Source organism: Panthera onca, chromosome A3 (genome assembly GCF_046562875.1).
Source record: "Panthera onca isolate mPanOnc1 chromosome A3, mPanOnc1 haplotype 2, whole genome shotgun sequence".
In the NCBI taxonomy this organism is placed as follows: Eukaryota; Metazoa; Chordata; class Mammalia; order Carnivora; family Felidae; genus Panthera; species Panthera onca.
The window spans coordinates 128,544,209-128,566,281 of record NC_138341.1 but is presented as its reverse complement, the minus strand read 5'-3'; the positions used below and the strand labels follow the sequence as shown (position 1 = coordinate 128,566,281).

At 55.5% G+C, this 22,073-nt stretch overlaps 1 protein-coding gene across 2 annotated transcripts; it reads left to right on the top strand.

Annotated features, from left to right (window-relative positions):
* The first annotated feature begins 11 nt into the window (after positions 1-11).
* On the top strand, positions 12-20,990 carry PEDS1 (plasmanylethanolamine desaturase 1). Of its 2 annotated transcripts, none has more exons than XM_060620009.3 (6): positions 12-240; positions 7,991-8,110; positions 14,702-14,793; positions 15,903-16,047; positions 17,330-17,542; positions 19,509-20,990. In XM_060620009.3, exons 1-6 carry the CDS (start codon positions 117-119, stop codon positions 19,628-19,630), a joined length of 816 nt encoding a protein of 271 aa, XP_060475992.3. In that variant the 5' UTR covers positions 12-116; the 3' UTR covers positions 19,631-20,990. The 2 variants fall into 2 exon arrangements, with proteins under 2 accessions (XP_060475992.3, XP_060476000.1); XM_060620017.3 differs by lacking the exon at positions 12-240 and adding an exon at positions 3,579-3,676.
* The last annotated feature ends 1,083 nt before the right edge of the window (positions 20,991-22,073 follow it).

The window sequence follows — 22,073 nt, the reverse complement described above, 5'->3', positions numbered from 1 at the left end:
CGCCGCCGCGCCCGGCGCTGGGCGGTCATTGGGCGGCGTGATCTCGCCGCGGTTCCGCGGCCCTGCCGCCGCCGCCGCCGCTAGCTGAGCGCACCGGGCGGGCCGGGCGAGTGGCCATGGCGGGCGCCGAGGACGGGCCCGGTCAGCAGCCGGAGCTCGATGAGGACGAGGCGGCGTATTGCCGGCGCTGGGGCGCGCAGCACGCCGGGGCCCGCGAACTGGCCGCGCTCTACTCTCCAGGTAGGACCTCCGGGCCCCCCTCCGGGCCTGCAGTCACTAGCCCGGGCTACGGACAGCGATCCCGGGTTCCCTAGATGGGAACCCCAGCCTCAGGCCCCGATGCAGAACTCCAGCCTCTGCTTCTAAACTTGCAAATAGCGCCCCCAAGTCCGGGGACCCCACCCCAGCGCCCCTTCCAAGATCAAGCCACAGCCCCAGCCACGGGGCTTTCTAGATGAACGTACAGTGCCTATATCAAGGAACTGCCACATCAGCTCCCCGGGCCGCATACAGAGCTCCCATCGCACCCCTCGATCCGGATCCTAGCCTCAGAGCACCCGAGGCTGCAAAGAGCGCCCCAAGACTTAGTAAGGACCCCCATCCCAGGACCCTGTCCAAGCCGGACGCAGCCCTTCAGCTGCATGCACTGCCCCCGGCCTCCTAAAAGTCACATCCCATTACACGTTCCCTAGATCCGGAATGCACACACTAGGGCCCTAGTTGTGCCCCAGCCAGGGCCCTGGGCTGCAAACAGTGACCTCACCCCCCCCCCCCCCCCCCAAATCTGGGCACATCAGCCTCTCTGCTCTGAAACCTCAGCGCATGGGGTCCAGGCTTCCTAGCATCCCCTAGCCGCCCTTCCCCCAAGCTCTGTTCTAGTTATAGCTTCAGTGGCCACAGACCACCCCGCTCCCCCCCCCCCCACCTCCCGCAGAGAGGGGCCTCAGCCCTCGCCTGTATTCCAGAATCCCAGGTGGTGAGGGCATGGCAAATCTTCCAGTTTCAGCCCCTCCCCTACGCAAGCCCCAAGTCCAGCCCTTGCTCCTTTTCCATTGCATATATTAGCCCCTTCCCTTTAGGACTTGGGGCTGGAGCCCTCCCTTTCCCCAAACCAGACCACAGTTTCCAGACCCTTGCCCCCGTTCAGCCCTCAGACCAAGGTCCCTGGCTCCTTCCTACTGTGCCTGCCTCTTAAATGCTCCAGTGAGCACCAGCTCCCCCACCCTTCTCGGACTTCCAGAAGAGCCTGGGGAATCTCATTGCCTGGGCACTCTGTCCCCAGGGGTTAAGGAAGTGCCATCAACTCCAGAGTCAGGTGACCAGGAGCCGCAGGAGGCCCCTCGGCCTGAATGTCGCCATCACACCAAGCTTTGTTTGTCAAACATTCTGACATCTTTCCTTTTGCCAGGGGACAGCCACCACGCACAGCCCTTGCCTGGCGTGGGCATGGGTCCACTGCCACCTTTGGCTTCCTACCCTGACTGGCCTGGGTTTGCATACCAGTTCTGCCATCACTGGCTGTGTGACCTTGGGCCGTTGGCTTTCTTGTTGAGTCCTAGGTCACAGAGGCCTCTCTAGACTTGCAGTTACATGCTCTGGGAGTGATTTTGTGGAACCTGACTTGGGCACCTGGTCCATGATGCCGCGGTTTCTTTAGCCTGTTCCTAGAGCACCTGGCCGATGGACTTGAAACCGCCTGTACGTCCTGGGACAGACTGGACGTGGCATCCTGGCTGCTTCTTTAGCTGTGTGACCTGGACCAAGCCACTTGCTCTCTCTGAGCCTCAGTTTCCTCACCTCTAAAAAACAGATACCAAGTAAAATTTATCTGCCCCTTGGTGTTTGGGGGAAGACAAAATGAGATCATCCACCTGTTGTTTGGGTTTTTTTAAGTTTATTTATTTATTTTGAGAGAGAGAGAACAGGTTGGGGAGAGGGAGAGAGAGAGAAGCCCAGGCAGGCTCTGCACTGTCAGCACAGAGCCCGACACAGGGCTCAAACGCAGGAACTGTGAGATCGTGACCCGAGCTGAAGTCAGACGCTCAACCGACTGAGCCACCCAGGCTCCCTGAGATCAAACTTTGAGCAGCACCTGGCTTGCAGTGGGCACTCCCTATTGCTAACCCAGTAGTCTGGCCTTTCCTGTGAGTCTCGGAGTCAGCTGTCTCTCCTCTCTGGCCCTCAGACTCACCACGTGAGAATCGAGGGTAAGGGTTTAAAGGCCTCCTCCTTTGGTGTCCGGCTCTCCCCACCTGAGTAAACCCTACCCACTTTCAACCAAATCATACCCAGGCATCCTGAGCTTCCCCAAGGGACTGCCGTTTCTCCATTCCACCATGATTGCATCTTTGTCTGGGTCTGATTTCCCCAAATGCCCTTCACCCTCTGAAGAACAGCCCCGGAGGGATCTGACGTTGCAGGCAGCCTCCTGGTGCCCCAAACCTTTCAGTCAAGGCCTTATCTCCTCCTGACCTGGAGCGGGGAGGAAGCCAGGCAGTGAGGAGCAGAGGAGTGAGAGACTGATCAGACTGGTTTCTCCAAATTTCATAGGCCTCCACCTCCCTGTCCCTTTCCTGCGTGGCTTGGGGGAAGTACCTTGACGTCTCTGGACCTGACTTACAAAATGAGGGACCAGCCTCAACACATAGGGAGCATCTTTGTCCCAGTCCCTGTTCTAGGCCCCAGGGGCAAAGCAGTGAACAAGACCGGGAAAAAAAAAAGGTGGCATTTTACTAAACCCAGTAAATAAGGAAAATAGCCCACTTGCCCAGTGGTGGCAAACATTATGGAGCAAATATAGAGCAGGAAAGGGGGAAGTGAAATATTGGGGGCAATAACATTTCAGAGAGGGAGCAGTTAAGACTTCACTTGAGTGAGTAATACTTGAACAGAGACCTGAAGATATTTGAGGAAGGATGGTCCAGATCAGGGACACAGCAAGTGCAAAGGCCCTGAGGTGGGAGCACTCCTGGCGTGTTTGTGGGACTGCATGGTAGGAGTCCCATGGGCTGGAGCAAAATGAGCAAGGGGAGTGTAGGAGAAGCTTCTGGGTTCCAGGACTGAATTCTTGAGATTCCTGGGGCCAGAAGTGGATTGGTACTGTGACAGTCGGCAGCCATGGGAAGGCAGTTGACATAGCTGACATTCTTGAGCACTGGCTGTGCTGGACATTTTCTTCACATGCTCATTTCACACTTACTACAACCGTCTGGGGCACACCCTCAGTACTGACCCCATTTTTCAGGGGAGGAAACCGAGGACCCCATCACCTCCTCATCGCCCACCCCCTAAAGGTGTTCTTCCTAATGCTTGTCCTGCTTGGGATTAGGCTTGCATTTGCCCCTAGCAGAGGGCCAGGTCAGCAAGCCCGGGGACGGCTTGTTTGATTTGCCTGAAGTGCTGTCACTTCAGGGATACCCTGTCCCACTTGAAGACATTTCCGGAGGCTTAGCAAAGAGTAGGGACTTGCCCGGAGTCCCATAGCCCATTAGCAGCAGAACCAGAACACTGGTGGAAGAAGGGGGGTGTTCTAGGTTCCGTGTTCTTAATCTTCACTGTGTGAGTGAGCCAGCCCCGGGGTGGGTGTGCAGGAGGGGGACCAATGTTCCAGGTCAGTGGAACAGCATGCGTGCGGGGCCGCTGGCAGAGAGAGTGGGCCTAGTGTCCGCGGGGAGCTGTGAGTAGTCTAATCGAGGCGGCATTGGGTGGTGGGAGCAGCAGGGGCCAAGGAGGGAGGCAGCCTCAGCCGAACCCCGTGGGCCCCGAGGGTCTGGCCAGGGAGCTGAGGCCCGGGCCTGCGTTTCCCAGGAGCCCCCAGCACTCCGGGGTTGGGTTTTACGGCAGCAGCCTGCCCTGTGCTGGGATTTGTGAAGGACCTGGTGGGCTCACAGGCCTCGTGGGCAAGCCCGCAGGTAAGGCAGGTGTCCAGCTTCCCGGCAGGTGCCAGCTGAAACCTGCCTATGTGTGTGCCACTTCTCAGGTGCCCCGGGCTCCAGAGGTTGATCCTGAGGGGTCACTGGAGCCAGCCGTTCAAGCCACCCTGGCTAAGTACAGGTGCCTCTGGCCCTGGGGGACACAAGGGTCTCTTAGCTTAGGGTCAGGGGAAAGAGTCAGTCCCCCCACGTGGGCCTGACTGAAGCCAGAGACCTGGGGCCCTTTCCCTGGCCAGGCCTGGTCCCTGCCACCCTGGGCTGAGCTTTGTCTCTGTTTTCCTCTGTCTTGTTCTTTTTCTATTTGTTTGTCTCTCCCCTCTGGCCATGTTCTTTCTCTTTTTTTCTCTTTGTCTTCCCATAATCTCTCCGTGAGTCTGTTTCTCTCTGTCATTTCTCTGTGTCTCTGATTCGTCTTCGGTCTCGTCTCTGTCTCTCTGTCCCTCTTCCTCTGCCTCTCTCTGGTCCCTCCCTGCCTTCTATCTCCTGTGAGGTCCAACCTCACCTCCCTGAGGCCAAGGGGCATCAGAAGTGCAGATTATTCAGGGCTTCTCTGACTGAAACTACAAGAGTCGGGCCCGATGCCAAGCCCGTAGCTGCCGTGGCCTGCCCCCAGGAAAGCAAAGATGGCCGAGGCCTGGCGCCTGGCCTCCCCTGCCCCTCCAAGCCCTACAGCCACCACACATAGGCCCAGTCTCCTCCCCAGGCCAACAAGCATTCACTGCCGTAACTCAGCCCAGATCATGGACCCTGGCCAGGCCAGAGGCTGGCCCAGGAAAACAAGGCCCAGCTCTCTGCCAGAGGTGGCCCAAGCTCTCATGTCCTGAGCAGAGCCCTTCTCTCCCTGGGCCTCAGTCTGCCCATCTGTAAAGTGACACCACTTAGACCACCTGACCCTATAGGCCCTGCCAGGCTGACGGTCCATGCTGTGACTTTGGAAAAGTCGTTTCATCACTCAGGCCTAGTTTCTCCCTGTGAAAGACAGGGCAAGTGGTCCCCAGCCCACAGTGTATGGGAAGGGCTGGCTGAGCTCATGGTGACATTGTACCTGGCACATAGTAGGTGCTCAGTGAAGACTGCTTTTATGATAGACGTACTTCTTATGAATCAAAGTTGAAGCACTTGGTCTGCGAAGGATCCAGATCCCAGAAGCCAAAGATAGATGGGGTCTAGAAGGGAAAATATTCAGACTTCAGGGACGTTCTCGAAGGCATGGGAAGAGAGCTGGGCTGTCTTTAGAACATCCAAGCTAACATGTCCCGTTGACAAGCTCAGGATCCAAACCCAGCTCCTCATTTTCACCCACTGAGCCTCAGTTTCCTCGTCTGGGAACTGAAATCACATAGTTCCTTCCTGGAAGGACTGAGACTTGAACGAGAGAGAGACTGTCTCAGGCTCGATGCAGGTGACTGCAGGAAGCCACCCAATGTGAGGCCACAGGGAGGGAAGGAGACTGGGCTGAACCAGGAACCCCTGCCCCATCTGACGGGAGCAGCCGCTGCTGCTCAGGCCTGTGGCTCCCAGAGCCTTGTGTTCTCAAGGGAAGCAGGAAATTAGGAGTTTCATATGATTTATTTTTTTAATGTAGCTAATTTTTTTTTTCTTAACTGAGAGCTGAGTATGCTGGAGGGAGCTGCTCCCTGCAACATCCCTGATGTGGGCCACACCTGACCACCCCAGCTGTGCTAGGCCTCAGTGCGTATCAGCCACCGTTACTGTTATTTGATCATGTTGCTGTCCCTGCAGGCTGGGGGTCAGGCAGGTGGGTCGGCATTGAAGAATCATCTTCTCCTTACCCCTTCCACATGCCCCTCCGGACTTCTGCTTCTGAGTCCCAGGCCCTGGCCGCAAACAGGAACCAGAAAGGGGAAGGGCCAGCTGGGCCAGATGACAGTGACCCCAGGTAGGGGCTGCTGGGGCAACAGGGTCATGGGGCCCACGGGGAACAGTCCCTGACGAAGAAGTGGAATGCGAGGGGTTCTGGGCCCACTTCTGCTGCTGTGTGACTACCACTGGGGTCCTGCCCTCTCTGGACTTGAGTGTCCTCATCTGTACAAGTGGGGGCCGAGAGGATGCAACCCTGGGCGTGTTCCTTCTCCCCTCTGACCCTCGGTCTTTTCACGGGGCAAGGGGAGGGCAGCTGTTCTGATTTTGGCCCAGGGCACAGTGTGCTGTGTGTGGTACATCCTGGGTAAGGCCCCTCTCTCTCTCTGAGGGAGAATGGAATGCCTAACAGGAGCAGTGGAAGGTGCTTTGGTGACGAGCACCCAGAGACAAAGTCTGGCAGTTGTCCTCTAAGATGACGTATAGGAATTTGTTTATTTCACGGGCATTTATTGAGTGCCAACTGTGTGCCAGGGCCCTGGTGAGCAAGCCAGACATGGCCCTGGGCCTCCTGAATTCACACGTGGGTAGGGGAAGAGGGACGTCATTCGGGCAGTGACAGCCCCTCAGGATGGGCCCCATGTTGGAGGAGTCCGAGAGTCAGAGGAAGCATCATGGATAGCCTCCTGGAGGTGGAGGTTCTAGGTTGAGATCTGCAGGAGCATTGCCAGAGTCGCTCCAGGTGAGGAGAGCAGACACAGGAGGAAGCCTCTCTATCTGCCATGGCCCCCTTCAGTTGTTGACCACTCACAGGGGCCTGCCTGGCCATAGGATCCGAGTCTGTAACTGACTAGCTTTGTGGCCTCTGCTACTTCTCGGGGCCACTCTGACCCTCAGATCTCTCATCTGCAAAACGGCATCACCTCAGCAGGTACCTGGCATATAGCAACTGCTCGGTAGATGTTAAACACTAATGATAAGAAAATTATTGTCGTTAAGGAGCTTCCATGCCCTTGGGACCAGCTGCCTGGGAAAATAATATCCCCAGGGGACCTGCAACACATTCTGTGTCACCCACGCGATGTTTTCGTTTCCTTTTATTCATTTATTTTTTACTTTAATTTACAATTACAAGAAAAGATTTTTGGTGGAGGAGCACATTCACGAATGTTAAGTTCCGAGAGGAATAAGTGGAAGCCAGTCTTGACTAGACAGTTTTTTTCTTTTCTTTTCGCACATAAATGGCTGCTTTTTTGCGCTTACCAGTAGGCCCTGGACATCTTCCCTGTCCACATGTAGACAGCCGCCCAGACTTATTTTCTGGCTGCAGAGTTGCCATGGACCAAGTTAATTTGGCTGATCCCTCCGGTGTTGGACTGTTCAGACACCTCAGACGGAGCTGCAGTGAGTGAATCAGCTTGCCTGAGCTCACGTGCCTTTTAAAAACACGCGGCAGGAAGTTTAAAAAGAGTTCACGCACCGCTTCTGATTCCTGGCTTCCCTTGGGTGTTAGAAGTTCAGGCGTCCTGGGCCCACACTCCCACCTGGCAGTGGTCAGGCCGTTAGCGACCACCCCCCACGCCCACACTTGACAGAGGATCCATGGGCAGCCAGTATCCCACGGCCCCCACCCAGCCCACCTTACTGCTCCGCGTCACCTGCCTGGTGGCTGGAGGGCTTGGGAGCACCTCCTCTTTCCTGTGTTGTGCTCCCAGACCCCCTGCTTCTGGCAGGAGCCCTGCACGTGGTAACCAAGGCCCATTTCTCCTAAATTCCTGACTCATTGGAGCCTTGCTGGATGGCAGTCGGGCAGGATCTGATCCTCTGGGATTAAAAGCCGCTGGTTATTACCTGTAAAAGGGGATAGGTGATGCCATGATGTCAGTTTGAAAAAGCTCATTAAAGCTCCCTCTGGGGCCTCCGGGGAGAGCCCACCAGGGCCCGGAGACAAGTTCTGGTCCTGTCTGCCAAAGAATTGGCCCTTCAAGGCAGGCTTCACAGGCCTGTACCTTGGGCAGACTCTCCCCCTACTCTGGCCTTCAGTGACATCATCTGTGAAATGGGTGGGCTGGGGCCCGTTCTTCGGGGCAGTCCCTAAGTTCAGCCTGTGGTTGGCACCGTAGACTCCCTGAGCTCTGAAGAGCTCCTACAGGGTTCAGCTCTGCCTGGCTTTGGTCCTCGATCCCTCGGCCTCCCCCACCCGCCCCACACTCACCTCTGGCCTCCTCTCCCTGCAGGCAAGCGCTTCCAGGAGTGGTGCTGTGTGATCTTGTGCTTCAGCCTCATTGCCCACAACTTGGTCCACCTTCTGCTGCTGGCCCGCTGGGAGCACACGCCCCTCGTCATGCTGGGTGTCAGTGAGTACCGATTGCCCCGCCGCCGGCCTCAGTTTCCCCAGGAGTCAGGGACCCACTCTGATGGCAGCTCGCATACATGTGTAATCGTGTGTGGCTGTGTGTGCTTGGGTGTGCACGTGCACTGTTGGACACACTCGTACCTCAGGGCCTTTGCACATGCTGTTCCTCTGCCTGGAACTCTCTTCCTACAGACACCTACCTGGTTCACTTCCTCGTCCAGGTCTCACAGGTCACCTCCTCGGGGAGGCTCTCCCTGATTATCCCTCAAAAGTAACAGCCCTGCCATACACCGTCACCTCAGCACACTTTGTTGTCCAATACATTTATTTGTTTAGTATCTGTCTCCCTTCATTCAAATCTCGCTCCCTGAAAGTAGCGATTCTTGTGTGCTCACTGTTGGGTCCCCAGCCCCAAGTGCGAGGCCTGGCACATGGTAGGTAACTTGATAAATATTTATGGCATCAGGAGATGAATGAATGGGCAGGCTGTAACTTATAGCACATGCTGAGTGTTTCCCATTGGTCAGTCCTGCCCCATCCACAGCCTGGGAGGTGGATGCTACACTTGTTGTCATTTTCCACATGAGCAAACTGAGGCTCAGAGAAGGGCCCGTCCGGCATCACACCTCAAGCCAGAAGCACAATAGAGCTCTCCGTTCACCGTCTCCACTCCCAGGTCCTGAGCTGACTCCCTTCCTGCCTGTGCACCGGCCTCCCCTCTGCCCTTGAACTCAGGCGCTCATCCCCTCCCCTGCTCCGGGCTCCCAGGCTGAGGGGGGCGGCCGTGCCCTTGGTCCGTCCGCCCAGCCCTCCCTGCGTGTTCAGCTCCCACAATCTCATTAAAAGCACTCTGGCCGCCTAAGCCAATAGTGCTCAGGCTGGCTAATTGGGCCATCTGGGTCTGCGTTGGGGTGGGCACGTGGCGGGGGCGGGCCAGCTGGGGGAGAGGGAGTTAACCCTTCCGGTGCTGGGGAGCCTGGGCCCCGCCTCAGGAGCCACACCCGCCCCCCCCTTACCCAGGGGTGAGAGGGACCGTGCACCTGCAGCCTCTCTGCCTCAGAGCCCTACATTCAGGGGCAGGAATGTGGCCGGCGTGAGCCCTGATGCCCCCTCTGGGGGTGGCTGCATGCAGGCTCTGGGTTCAAGTCCCAGCTCTACGGCCTTGTGGCTGTGTTGCCTTGGGGCTAGGGTTGTTGCATCTCCGAGCCTTGTTCCCACACCCGTAAGTCGAGGCTGCTTGTGGCACCTGCCTCCTCGGGCTGTTGTGAGGGCCTCACACAGGTGTGTAGCTGCTGAGGGGCCAGCGACTGAACAGAGGTGGGAAGGAGACCCCACCCGACATAACCACTCGCGAGGGCTCAGACCACCGTGGTCTCTTTAGCCACGGATTCTTTCCCAAGTGTCCACTATGCACCACGCTGCACGTGGAGTACTTTCGACTCTCGGTGTCAAGCCAGTGCGGAGGTTGGGACCGCCGTCCCCTGAGAGGCCGGGCCACTTGCCGGCTGGCCCAGCAGAGTCCGGGATCACACATCCAGACGTGCCCAGCTCTAGAGCCACAGACTCCCCCAGCAGGGCCCGTAGGGCCTCCGGTTAGCACTGGGAGGAGAGTGTGTCTGAGCCCACGTCTGTGTTGTGTGAGGCAGGAGGATGGGCGTCCCAGGCCGTCGCCACCTTCCTTCCCTGGTTGGGATCAGAGCCTCCAGGCCCTGGCTCGGGAGCGCTCTGGCCGTCCGGTCACCGAATGTGACACCAGCTCCCCCATCCCACGCCTTGGCCTCTGAGCTGATGAGAACAGACCATCTCCTGATAGCGGTGTTTGCACAGTCCCTAATTGATTTAAGTAGCCACCCTGATTTGTGTGTTAACGTGCAGGAGGCGAGGCACCGTGCCAGTCCGCAGAGCCCGCCTCTAGCCCAGCACTATCTCTCCAGAAGCCTGGTGCCCCTGGCAGGCCCTGGAAACCAGGGAAGGCGGAAACATGAAAAGGTGCCCAGTTGATAAACACAGACAGGTGATGCAATGCTGGGAAGCAAAACCGAGATAAGAGAATAGCCAGGGAAGAGTTGAGAGGTCAGGGAAGGCCTTTCTGGAAAAATGACATCCGCATGCAGACCTGAAGGAGGTGAGGGAGGAGGCCAGGCAGATATCTTGGGGAGGGGCGGCAGGGAACAGCAGGTGCAAAGTCCCAGAGGCTGGGATGCGCCCAGGGAACAGGCGGGAGGCCAGCGTGGCTCGGGAAAATTGGTCAAAGGAAAGGTGGTTGCTGGCTGCTGAGAGAGGCAGGGTGCAGATTGCGCAGTGCCTTGGTCTGGACTTGGGGTTTAATTCTGCAGGCCTTGCGGAGCCGCTGGGGAGTGTCCCGTAGGGAGCTGACATCAGCTGGGGCTGCAGGCAGGATGGATGGGGGCGGGGACGCTGGCCCACACCCGGTGAGGGCAGCGGCGGTGGTGCAAGATCCTCAAGTTCTCAGTGAGCTGCGCGAGGCGAGCGGCCAGAGCATCCTGTCACGCTGGCCGTGAGTGGTGACCCACGGGCTTTGATGGAAGGGATGGGGCTTCCATTGGCAGAGGCCCGAAGAGGCGGCTTGAGACGAGATGCTCGAGCCGTCTGCCTGAGAGCCAGGGCAAGGTGCCGAGCAGGAAGTTGGAAATCCGAGTCTGGAGTCCAGGAAGGCGGCTACAGATAGAAATCTGGGAGACCTCGCGGTAGAAGAGGTGTGTGAAGCCCAGAGGCTGGCGGAGAGCCCCCAGTGCTTCCATGCCGGGGGGAGGAGGAAGAGCCAGCCGGGGCGGCCAGAGGGGCTGCAGAGGCCGGGAGGGGAGAGTGTCTCCAGAAGACTTGAGGCTCAACTGAGAGCAGCCGCTGAGCAGAGCCAGCAGGACGGGGCAGCGAGGGGACCACCGGATCTGGCCACATGGAGGTCGTTAGTGACCTTGACAGGGACAGCGTTGTCGTGAATGAAAGAGTGAACAAACGAACGGCCCTGGGAGCCTTGAGCTGTTAGTGGCACCCGGGGAAAATGGAGGAAAAGTGTGGGCGCCCATGAGTTGGCCCTTGAGGAGCTGAGTAAGAGTTTTCTGGCAGACAGAGCGGGGAGGGTGTTCCGGGCAAGGGAGCCCGGGAAGTGCAAAGACTGGTGATGAGGTCGGAGGGCCCACGGCCTCAGGTCAGGTGAGGAGTCTGTGCCGAACCATGGTAGAGCCGGGATTTCAGCAGGATCGCTTTGGTCCACCCTCGCGGTCTCCACACCAGGCCTTGAGGTGGGCAGCAGCTAAGAAGTCACAGCTGGGTAATCTGTGGCGAGGTGAAGGCCCCAAGGGACCCAAGGACTATCCCAAGGTCACCCGGTGAGTCAGGGTAGCCTGGGATGACTCATCGCCTGTCCTGTACCCTGTGGTACCATGGGGTGCTAACCAGGCCAAAGCTGCCCTCACGATGAGCCAGCTGTAGCCACTGCCCCTGCGCCAGGACAGAGACGCTCTGTGTGCTTGCCTCTCCTGTCTCCACTAAAGCCCCCTGAGGCAGCAGGCCTGGAGGCCCAGAGTCACTGCTCTAGAAACCCCCACTCGCAGAGGCCTGGGGGTCACAGAGCCCAAGGAGCAAGTTGTTTCTTCTCGCCAAGAAATCGTTCCTGACATCTGTCCAAAGCACACATCCCTCCCTGCTCTGCAGCCTGAAAAGGCCAGGTCATTTGACAGATGATAAGACTGAGGCCTGGAGAGGGTGGTAACACCTAAACTACTAACTATAGCTACGTTTGGGAGTGACTCACTTGACACGTATTAGCCCAGCTTATTAATCGATTGCACTTAAGTAAAGTTAAGTGCTGTTATTAATGTTCCCATTTCCCAGACCTGGACGTGAACACAGCATCATTGTGAATGGCCCTCACAGTAGTCCCTGGCCGCCGGTCAGCAGCCCTGACTGTCATTACCCTCTGAGTCTCATTCCTCCTCTGGACTCTCCTCTGGAGAGTCGGGATGTGTTGGGGCCCAAAACTATGGACGTGAAATAAGGTGATGCAGTTTTTCAGAAATAGACTTTATTTACTAGAACAAAAAAGAGTATAGAGAGTTCCGGTAGGCTCCATGCACCCAGTTCCCCCTGTTGTTAACATCTTATATTTTACATTAGTGTCATACATTTGTTACAATCAACATACGAATATGGATACATTATTACAAATTAAAGACCATGGTTTATTCAGATTTCCTTAGTTTCTACCTAATGTCCTTCTCCTGTGCCAGGGTCCTTTCGAGGATACCACTCACATTAGTTATCGGGTTCCTTTAGGCTCCCTGTGGCTATGACAGTGTCTCAGACTTTCCTTGTTTTGGGGGACCTTGACAGTTTTGAGGAGCCCTGATATTTCTTTTTAAAATTTTTTTTTTAATGTTTATTTTTGAGAGAGAGACAGAAAGAGTGTGAGCAGGGGAGGGGCAGAGAGAGAGGGAGACAGAATCCGAAGCAGGCTCCAGGCTCTGAGCTGCCAGCACAGAGCCCGACGCGGGGCTCGAACTCACGAACCACAAGATCATGACCTGAGCCGAAGTCGGACGCTCAGCCGACGGAGCCCCCCAGGCGCCCCGAGCCCTGATGTTTCACAGGATGCCTCGCTACGGGAATTTGTCTCATGCTTTTCTTAGACCACGTTGTATGTTTCTGGGAGGAGGAGCTGAGAGGCAAAGCACCATTTCCATCACATAGCCAGGGCATGTACTTGACCTTGACCACCTGGCCCGCGGAGTGTCAGGTTTCCCCACTCTGAAGTTATTCTCCTCCCGCTTCCCCACCGTATCCTCCCTGGAAGAAAGTCCCTGGGCACAGCCCGTACTTAAAGTATGAAGAGTTCTATGTTCCAATAATGCATGTCTAACACCTTTGACATAGTGCCTGGCATAAAGGATGCACTCCATAAATGTTAACCACTGTCACAAACATTGTTTTTCTAATATTGTTTTTATTATTATCATTCTTTTCATCTGTAAGGATTAAATGCTTAGGATGATTGAGGAGGTAAGATGTGTAACCGGCTTAGAACTGGCCTTGGTACAGTTTAGGGATTAAAAGAGATAAAACATTTAAGGTGCTGGCACAGGGCCTGGTACCTATAAGTGCTCAGTAAGTGTTGAGTAAAAATAAATAAATAAATAGCTGGCATTTTCGTGAAGAAATGATGGCATATGTCCGCCTCCAGGTTTGGGTATGAATGTTCACAGCAGCCTGACTCCTAACAGCTTTATACTGATTAACTCAGGGAATATTTACTGAACCCCTAATAAGTGCCAGGGACTGGGAAGGAGACGGGAAATAGGAAATGCTGGAAGATGGGGGTGGTTATAATGTCAAACACTCAACGGATGTTTGAACAAAGACCTGGAGGGAGTGAAGGAGGGAACTGTGTTATGCCCTGGGAAAGAATGTTCCAGGCGGAGGGAACAGTAAATGCAGAGAGAGACCCAGAGGCGTGTGAGGGGTGCAAGGGAAAGGGCGTAAGTAAGCCAGTAGGGTTGAGATGCAGCGAGCAGGGAGAGTGATGGGGGCAGCACTGGGATGTTACCTCGCCCAAGCAGTCAGCCACTCTGCCTCAGTTTCCCTGTGTGCAGGAGTGGTTGTGCATCCTGCTGTGTTAGATTGGGACCTCAAGGCAGCCCAGCTCTGTGTTAGATTGGGACCTCTTAACAGCCCAGCTCTGCCACTTGCCCTCTTTGTGACCTCGGTCCAGTTAAACTTCTGTTCTCCAGGACTCTGTTTCCACCGCTGCAAAGGGGGAATAGGGAGGGTACCAGCTTCAGCCAGATTGTGAGAATCCACTGAGATCAAACACGTAAAGCGCTTATCTGGCACTGAGGGTGCTCAATAAATGGCAGCCACTGTTTTTTGTAATCGTCATTCCCATCTATCTAAAGGAAACTGGGGCACAGAGAGGTTGAGTATCATGCCCAACGTCACACAGCTAGTGAGAGACAGCTGGGATTTCCTGATCTAACAGCTCTTAACCCCTATGTTATACTGAACCTTCAAGCAAGTGGATGGTGTTGGGGTCTTTGCAGGAACCCAGTCCAGTTCTGAACACATTGAGAACAAGGAAAAGGCTGCCAGAGGCCAAATTATCACATTTATTGTGATACAAGCTAGGTTGGGGAGGAAGGCATGGCTACTGCCTGCACCTGAGGGGATTCTGACGACAGACCCCAAAAGCACATTTCCATTTATTCACTGGCAGCACTGGAGCAGAGTGGGGCTCCCTCTGTGGAGTGATTGGGGGTCAGAGAGAAGGGCCCAGTCAGCTCCTGATAGGGAAAAGTCGAGCTGATCTGTGCCTGCCCCCTTGATTCCCTCCAGACTCCCCAAACAAATGAGCCCCCACATATCCCTGGGCAGAGCAAGTAAAGGGACAGGAGTGCTCTACCTGAGACTCCATTCACAGGGAGGAAAACATCCCAAGTAGAGAAGAGATACCACCCCCCGTAACGAGTGAGTGAGCAAGCAAGCAAGTGAATGAATGCGGGACTCCCTGATTTGGGGCAAAGGGTGGGCAGGACTGTCGCCTGCCTGGTCCCCTACCTCACCCACCTCTTGTCCACAGTTGCAGGCGCTCTCATTGCTGACTTCTTGTCTGGCTTGGTGCACTGGGGAGCTGACACTTGGGGCTCCGTGGAGCTGCCCATCGTGGGGAAGGTGAGTATCTTGACCCAGCCCGTCTCCTGCAGAAGCAGGTTGGGCTGTCTGATGCGGGGTGAGCCCCCTTCCTCTCCGAGCTTCCCGTTTCCCTGTTGGAAAGGCAGAAGCCATCATTCCAGCCTGACCCCCTGCGTCTCCTCGAGGACCAGAACAGACTAGAAATCCTGGGATTTCTGGAATTTTCTGGAAGCAAAAGCATCAAGCATGGGATAGAGAGCTTTGAACCCCTTGCATTTGGGGACCACGGCTCATTCTCCTTTGCCAGCCCTGTTGCACCTCACCATTCGTTGTAGTTGAACTTTTACCTTGTGCCACACTGTTTACACACAGCCTTAACCACACAAAGGTACTGGTTCGCATACCCGAAAATTTCAAGAGTAGACCCAAGACAGACCATGATCTCATGACTCCGTCTCTCTCTGTGTCTGTCCCTGCTTTCCTCTCTGTTGGCTTCCCTGTCACATAGGCTTTCCCTACATCCTTCCAGCTCGGCCCCCGCAGTGGAAAGAGAACTCTCCTTTCCCACAGTTGCAGCCAAAGTCCCATAGCACGCTCCCATTGGCCCAGCTCAGGTCACGTGCCCATCCCTGTCACTGTGGCAGACAAGCCGGGATGCTCTGATTGGCCAGGCCAGGGTCACGTGCTCACCTTTAACTAGTTCGGCCCCATCGGAACAGTGTGTACCGACAGAAGAGGAAGAGGGGGAGGCTGTTACCAGAAAGAGGGGCTTGGACACTGGGAAGAAACAGAGGGGTCTGCCTGCCACTGTGAGGGGTGTCCTCAACTGTATTAGAGTGGGGAAGAAGGGTGGAGGTGGTCTCCAACTCCCCTCACACCCCTGCTGGGGAGACTGAGGCCCAGAGTGGGGCAGTACCGTGCCGCGGTCCCCACCTAGTCATTTTGACTGCCTTCTGCTAGAGCAGCTTAGAGCAGGACCCTGAAGGTTGGGGGGGCTCTGTAGCAGTATGGTGGGGGAGCGTTCTGGCATCCTGAAGGCAAGGAGGTAAGCCCGAGTCCAGCATGCGCAGCAAGTGGTGGAGAGAGGCCGGCCACCACAGGCTGACCGGTCGGACGTACCCCCTCTCCCACCCTCACCTCCACCCCAGGCTTTTATCCGACCCTTCCGCGAGCATCACATCGACCCCACAGCCATCACGCGACACGACTTCATCGAGACCAATGGGGACAACTGCCTGGTGACACTGCTGCCTCTGCTGAACATGGCCTACAAGTTCCGCACCCAGAGCCCGGGTGAGTGTGCCTGCCAGCTGCCAGGGGGCTGTGGGGACACGGTCCCCTCACTACCTTAAAAAACTTTCAGTTATCATCCTGTAAAATTGGCACATTTGACATAAAAATCTGTGCTTCCAGCTTCTCTTGAACAATCCAGTCCGGCCATCCTGGGCCCTCGTTCCCCTCTGGCTTCACTGGGAGGGAGCTGAGCTGCGGCCGCCCCCTTTACACAGTCCCCACTCCTCCCTGCTGTCCTACACCTGGACCAGCTTGCTCACCTGCATTACCTGCCTGGCCCTCAGGGCTTCTGGCTTGGCTGCCCTGGCTGAGTAGGGCCAACATGGGCAGTGAACTCAGGAAGTTCTGAGTTCTGATCTTTGCCCTATTTTAAGGAGGGAACCTGTCCCAAAGCAAGTCATTTCACCTGTCAGAGCCTCAGTTACATCATCTGCCAGGTGGGCAGAAGGCGAGGGAGGGGAGGTTGAATACGCCCGCCGGGCCGCGTCTTGTCCTAACAACTTGATACGTCGCTGGTCCTTGGAGCAGCCCCTTGGTGGGTCGAGGTGTGGGTGTCTGTGGTGTGGTGCCATGGTGCCCGCTCAGATCCTCCCCACGTGTGCACCCATCCCCCAGTTGCCATGAGCGGCCGGCTGCTAATGGCTCCCAGCTGTCCCTTCTGGGAACCGCCAGGGCGGGTCCTACGTCTCCTCTTGGGATAAGCCTAAAGCCAAACGTAAAGTGACGGGAAAAGCCGACAGAAGACCAGCCCTCCCACCTCTGGGTGGGACCAACTCTGTGGAGCCATTAACCCTCCAGAGCTGCCCCCAGGATCAGGCTGAGACAAGACTCCCCCAAACCCATCATTGTGTAGCTCACCCCCTGCTTTCCCCACTCCCTCAGATGATTTTCCGAACAGAAGATACCCTCCTCCCCCCCCGCCCCGTGAACCCTTGTCTCAGGCTCTGCCTTTGGGAACCTGGACAAAGACTTATTGCCGTGCTAGTGACGATGAAGTTGAGACTCAAAGAGGCAGAATCGCTGGCCCAAGCTCATGTAGCCAAGAAATGTCAGAGCACGAGCCCACACCCGTAACTATTTCTTGTGCTTCCTGCACGATCTGCCCACTGAGCAGAAGAGAAGCCTGAGGCCCAGAGGGGAGTCTGAACTTGCCTGAGACCATGGGGGAGGGTGGAAGGAGGCCAGGGAGCTGCCCAGGGGCGAGGAGCCAGGGCCAGGCTGGTGGTGGCCCTGCCCCCGTGACAGCCTCGACACCCTGTCCCGTCCCCCCCCCCCCCCGCAGAAGCGCTGGAGCACCTGTACCCCTGGGAGTGCTTCGTCTTCTGCCTGACCATCTTCGGCACGTTCACCAACCAGATCCACAAGTGGTCGCACACGTACTTCGGGCTGCCACGCTGGGTCACCCTCCTGCAGGACTGGCACGTGATCCTGCCACGCAAACACCATCGCATCCACCACGTGTCACCCCACGAGACCTACTTCTGCATCACCACAGGTGCGGCTCCAGCGTGGCGTGCAAGAGGCTGCCCTGCCCCCACCCCAGCTCTGCCTCTATCCTCAGGGTCAGGAGGGCAGAGGTCACAGGAGGAGGTCATATCATCCTTGCCCTGCAGGAACATGCTCTTAGATTCATGTGCCTAGCGTAGGTGCTGAGGACGCAGCAGCACGAGAGAGACCGCCTCCCCCACTCCCACCTCCTAGAGTCGTGATTTCAACCGTCCATCCATCCAGCAGATATTTGTTGAGCACCTACTATGTGCCAAGCGCCGTGCTGGGCTGAGGCTCCAGCACTGAAACAAACAGGCAAAAATCCCTGTCTCTATGGTATTCACATTCTAGTCGGGGACATTCCATTTAACCATGCTAACTGCTGGTAGGTGAGGAGAAGGAAATGGGGGACTTTACCCTTTAAATAAGGTGGTCAGTGCACCGAGGAGACAGTTGAGCTGAGGGAGAAAATAACGCAGATCTGGAGGAAGAACAGAGGGTGTGAAGTCCCCGAAGGAGGAACACACAGGCCTGCTTGGTTTGAGGAACAGCGAGGAGGTCAGTGTGGCTGGAGCAAAGGGCACTGGGGGCAGGGGGCAGGGGAGATGACAAATGCCCGGTCGTGAGGCGTGCCCTGGCGAAAACGAAGCAGGGTGAAGGGCAGAGAGGGAGTAGGGAGGCCGGAGTGTAGCTGTTCATAGTAGGCGGTCAGAAATCTGGAAGAAGAAAAAAAAAGAAAAAAAAAAAAAAAAAAAAGCGTGGGAGGGCCCTGCAGCTAAATAATGACAGAACAGTTCAGGCAAAGGGAGTAGGAAGTACAAAGACCCTGAGGCGGGAACACGCCTGGTGAGACCAAGGAACAGGAAGGAAACCCACCTGCCATCAGTAGTTACAGGACCAGTACCAAAGAAGTGAGGTGAGTTGAGCAGGTTTTCTGGGGTCAGCGGGCATCTTTCAAGATTAAGGGTGTCTGAGGTGCTGTCAGCACCTTGAAGGCGAGTCAGGCTACAGCTTACGATCAGCTCTCCACTCTTCCGTGTGAATCTTTAGGAAGCAAGCCTCCCTGGATGTGCTTTGTTCTCACGCACAGCATGGGGCTGCAGCCGCCACCTTACATAGGACTGTCACGGGGCCAGGGCGTGAAGGGCGCTGTGGCAGATGTGAAGTGCTTGGCACATAATAAGTACTCGATAAGTCACAGCTACTAGTCTCTGCGGGGAGAGCGGTGCGTTGTCTTTCTGGAGACAGAACTGAGAACCACAGAAAATATTCTTCGTACGTCTTAAGGTCATGTTCTTTGAGAGCAGGTGGAGGGGGTGGAATTGAGGCTGCCGAGATCAGTGAACTGCTCAGCCAAGCCTAGGATCGGGCCTGGTTTGGCCACTCGCTAACGGGGAGACTCCTCTCTGAGCCCGTCTTCTCATGTGGAAAATGGGAGTATCTACTATTTGGGTAGGAGGCTATCATACAGATGAAATAAGATGGGAAGTAATATTTACTGAACACCTTTGTACCAGTCACCATCCCAGACACTCGGGATCAACAGAGGGAGAACAGAGTTCTGCTCTTTGGAGCAGATGCTGTGGTCGGGAGTTGGGGAGAAAAACCAACACAAGACAGGGAAGTGGCTACAGGTTATCATAAAGGATATAAAGAAACAGAAGAGGGTGATGTGGTCAAGGAAGGCTTCCTGGAAGAAGTGGCAGTGGAGCCCAGTGATAAGAAATGCTGCCACTGTGCCTGGCATATAGTAAGCACTCGGTAAGAGAGTGAACGAGTGAGGGGACAAAGGCATGTCTGAGCAGCCCTAAGCCCACTGGTGGGAGGTCCCCATCCCCTTGGTCAGCCCTTGTCCCCTGCCCTCTACAGACTCACTCCCTGTTGCTCCTGCCCCAGGCAAAGCCAACTTTGCTCCGTCTCCTCAACTGCTGCTCTCCCATTCAACGCCCTCGTGCCCTGTTTCCCCCCTGCAGGCTGGCTCAACTACCCTCTGGAGAAGATAGGCTTCTGGAGACGCCTAGAAGACCTCATCCAGGGCCTGACCGGCGAGAAGCCTCGGGCCGATGACATGAAATGGGCCCAGAAGATCAAATAACTACTCCGAGCCTGCCACCTTGTTGCCAACCCTCCCTCGCCCCCTAAACCGAAGCCATCTGCCAAATTCCAGCCTCCTCGTGCTGGCCCCTCCAGATGGAGAGGACGCCTCCTGGGCTGGGCCCGGGCACCCCCAGCCCACCCCTCGTGACACAGAATACTTGAGCCACTGATTTTTCATTTCCTTTTTTTCATTTTCTCTCCTTGGCCCCTCCCCAGCCACCTGAGCTGCTGTCTCCAAGCCTGACTCTGCAGAAAAAGGAGCCCCGCCCTGCCAGCCATTCCTTGGGTAGAGGAGAAGCTCACCCACTCCCTGCGCTCCTACAGCACCCCCCGCCCCCCCCCACTGGGCAGCCCTTCAGCGTGGCTGGCGTTGGGGCCACTGAGTCGTCTTATCTGTCTCTCGTTTGTCCCCAGTGGTCTAGGAGCCCCCAGGCACACCTAAGTGTCCCCGGAGCATTTGCCCTGCCATGGCCCTGTGGACTGACCCCGAAGACCTGGGTGGGTGGACAGCCCCAGGCACCACCTTCAGCCTAGCCTGTCCACCCAAGAGTGGCAAAGTGCAGCAAGGGTCTGAGGGCAGCCGGCCAGAAGAGGCAGGAATCCCCTGCCCAAGTCTGGAACCCCTTCTCCCCTGCCCGTCCCCCACCTGCCCACGTGATTCCAGCCAGAGCTGATACTTCTAATCAGAGGATGTCTTCACAGAGTGCAGCCCCTGCAACGGGTCTTGGTCATTTGGAAGGGGACACGGTGTCCCCTCTGGCTAGGGGAATGTCAGAGAAGGAAGAATTGGGCTGTTTTGTTTTGGTTTTTTTTTTTTTTTTTTAAAGGTGCTTGCTTGTTTAATGTAAATAATAGAAAGCCTTAATATCTTTTCTGTAACACGGAGTAATATTTTAATGTCACGTTTTGGATGTACATAATATATTTATAACAAAGCAGCAAGAGTCTACTTAACCTCGGCTGCCTCGTATTTCCTGGTTGGCTGGTGGGGGGGTGGTTAAGGATCCTGGAGAGTAAGACCCCACCTCTACCCCATTCCCAGCTCCCTTCCCCCAACCTTGGGCTCAGAATGGGAGTTTTTTCACCTGACACAGTGAATTAATGTTGCCATGTGCTCCAAACACGTTTGGAGGGGACCCATGATTGGGTGAGGATGGCCTTGCAGGAAGTCATGATGATCGAGTAATGAAGGCTGAGCCCTATTAGTGAATTCCTTCAGCAAATGTTATTGGCCTGGTGTGTGCCAGGCTCTGACCTGGACACTGGGACACAGCACTGAACAAACAGACAAGGACTTACCCTGGTGGAGTTGACCTCCTGAGAGACAATAAACATAAATAAATGCGTATGTACATTCAGATGGTGATTTGTAAAGAAAATCAAACAATACTGAATCACATTGGAAAAGCAGGGTGGGGCTGCTTCGGCAGCATTGGTCAGGGAGGGTCTGAGGAAGTGACATCTGGCCTGAGACCTGTAGAAGATTGAGCCAACTAGGGGAAGAGGTGGCAGACTGGACAGAAAGTGCAAAGGCCCCGAGGCAGGAACAAGTTTAAGGTTTTTAGGAAACAGTGGGACTGGACTGGAGTGAACAAGGGGAAAGTGGAAGATAGGGTTGGAAAAATCAGGACTTGTTATATGGAGCCTCACAAGCTGAGGAAGTTGGGAGACACGGGACGTTTCAGATAAATATCTTGTTCAGTTACTCATTGAACAAGGAATTACAAGGCACCTCCCATGTGCTAGGCACTGAGACTCAGTAGTGAACATTACAATCAATATGTAGCCTGAGCTTCATAGTTTCTGCAATATTAGCAGAAAAAAAGATGTTAGGGACACAGAAATTGTAAAATAGTCTTCAGAGTGGTCACAGATAAAGCTTTTTTTTAATGTTTATTTATGAGAGAGAGAGAGCATGTGTAGGAGAGGGGCAGAGAGAGACAGAGACACAGAATCTGAAGCGGGCTCCAGGCTCCGAGCCGTCAGCACAGAGCCCAACGCGGGGCTCGAAACCCCGCCGTGAGATCATGACCTGAGCCAAAGTTGGACGCTTGACCAGCTGAGCCACCCAGGCGCCCCAGATAAAGCTCTACCCTGAAAGTATGCCCACCACTAGACTTGATTTGTGACTGTCCGAGGGGATCCCAAAAGGAAGGGGAATTAGAGTTCAATTCATTAATGACAAAATAGCTTAAGTAAAAATAGCTAAAATCATTTTTATTAACTCCTATAATAACTGAAAAGTTGAGTTAATAACTGACTTAAGGTTTGGCAGGACCCAAGGCTTCACATGATTCACCAGACCTTGGTCAATCTACTTCCGTTTTTCTCTTGAGTTGAGACTTGAGATTGGACCAGCTCTGCAATCTCAGTGGAAAAGTTTCCCCGCCCAGTGGCCGCAGCAGAAGCCCAGGCCAGGCTCCCACTGGGACAGATTGTGT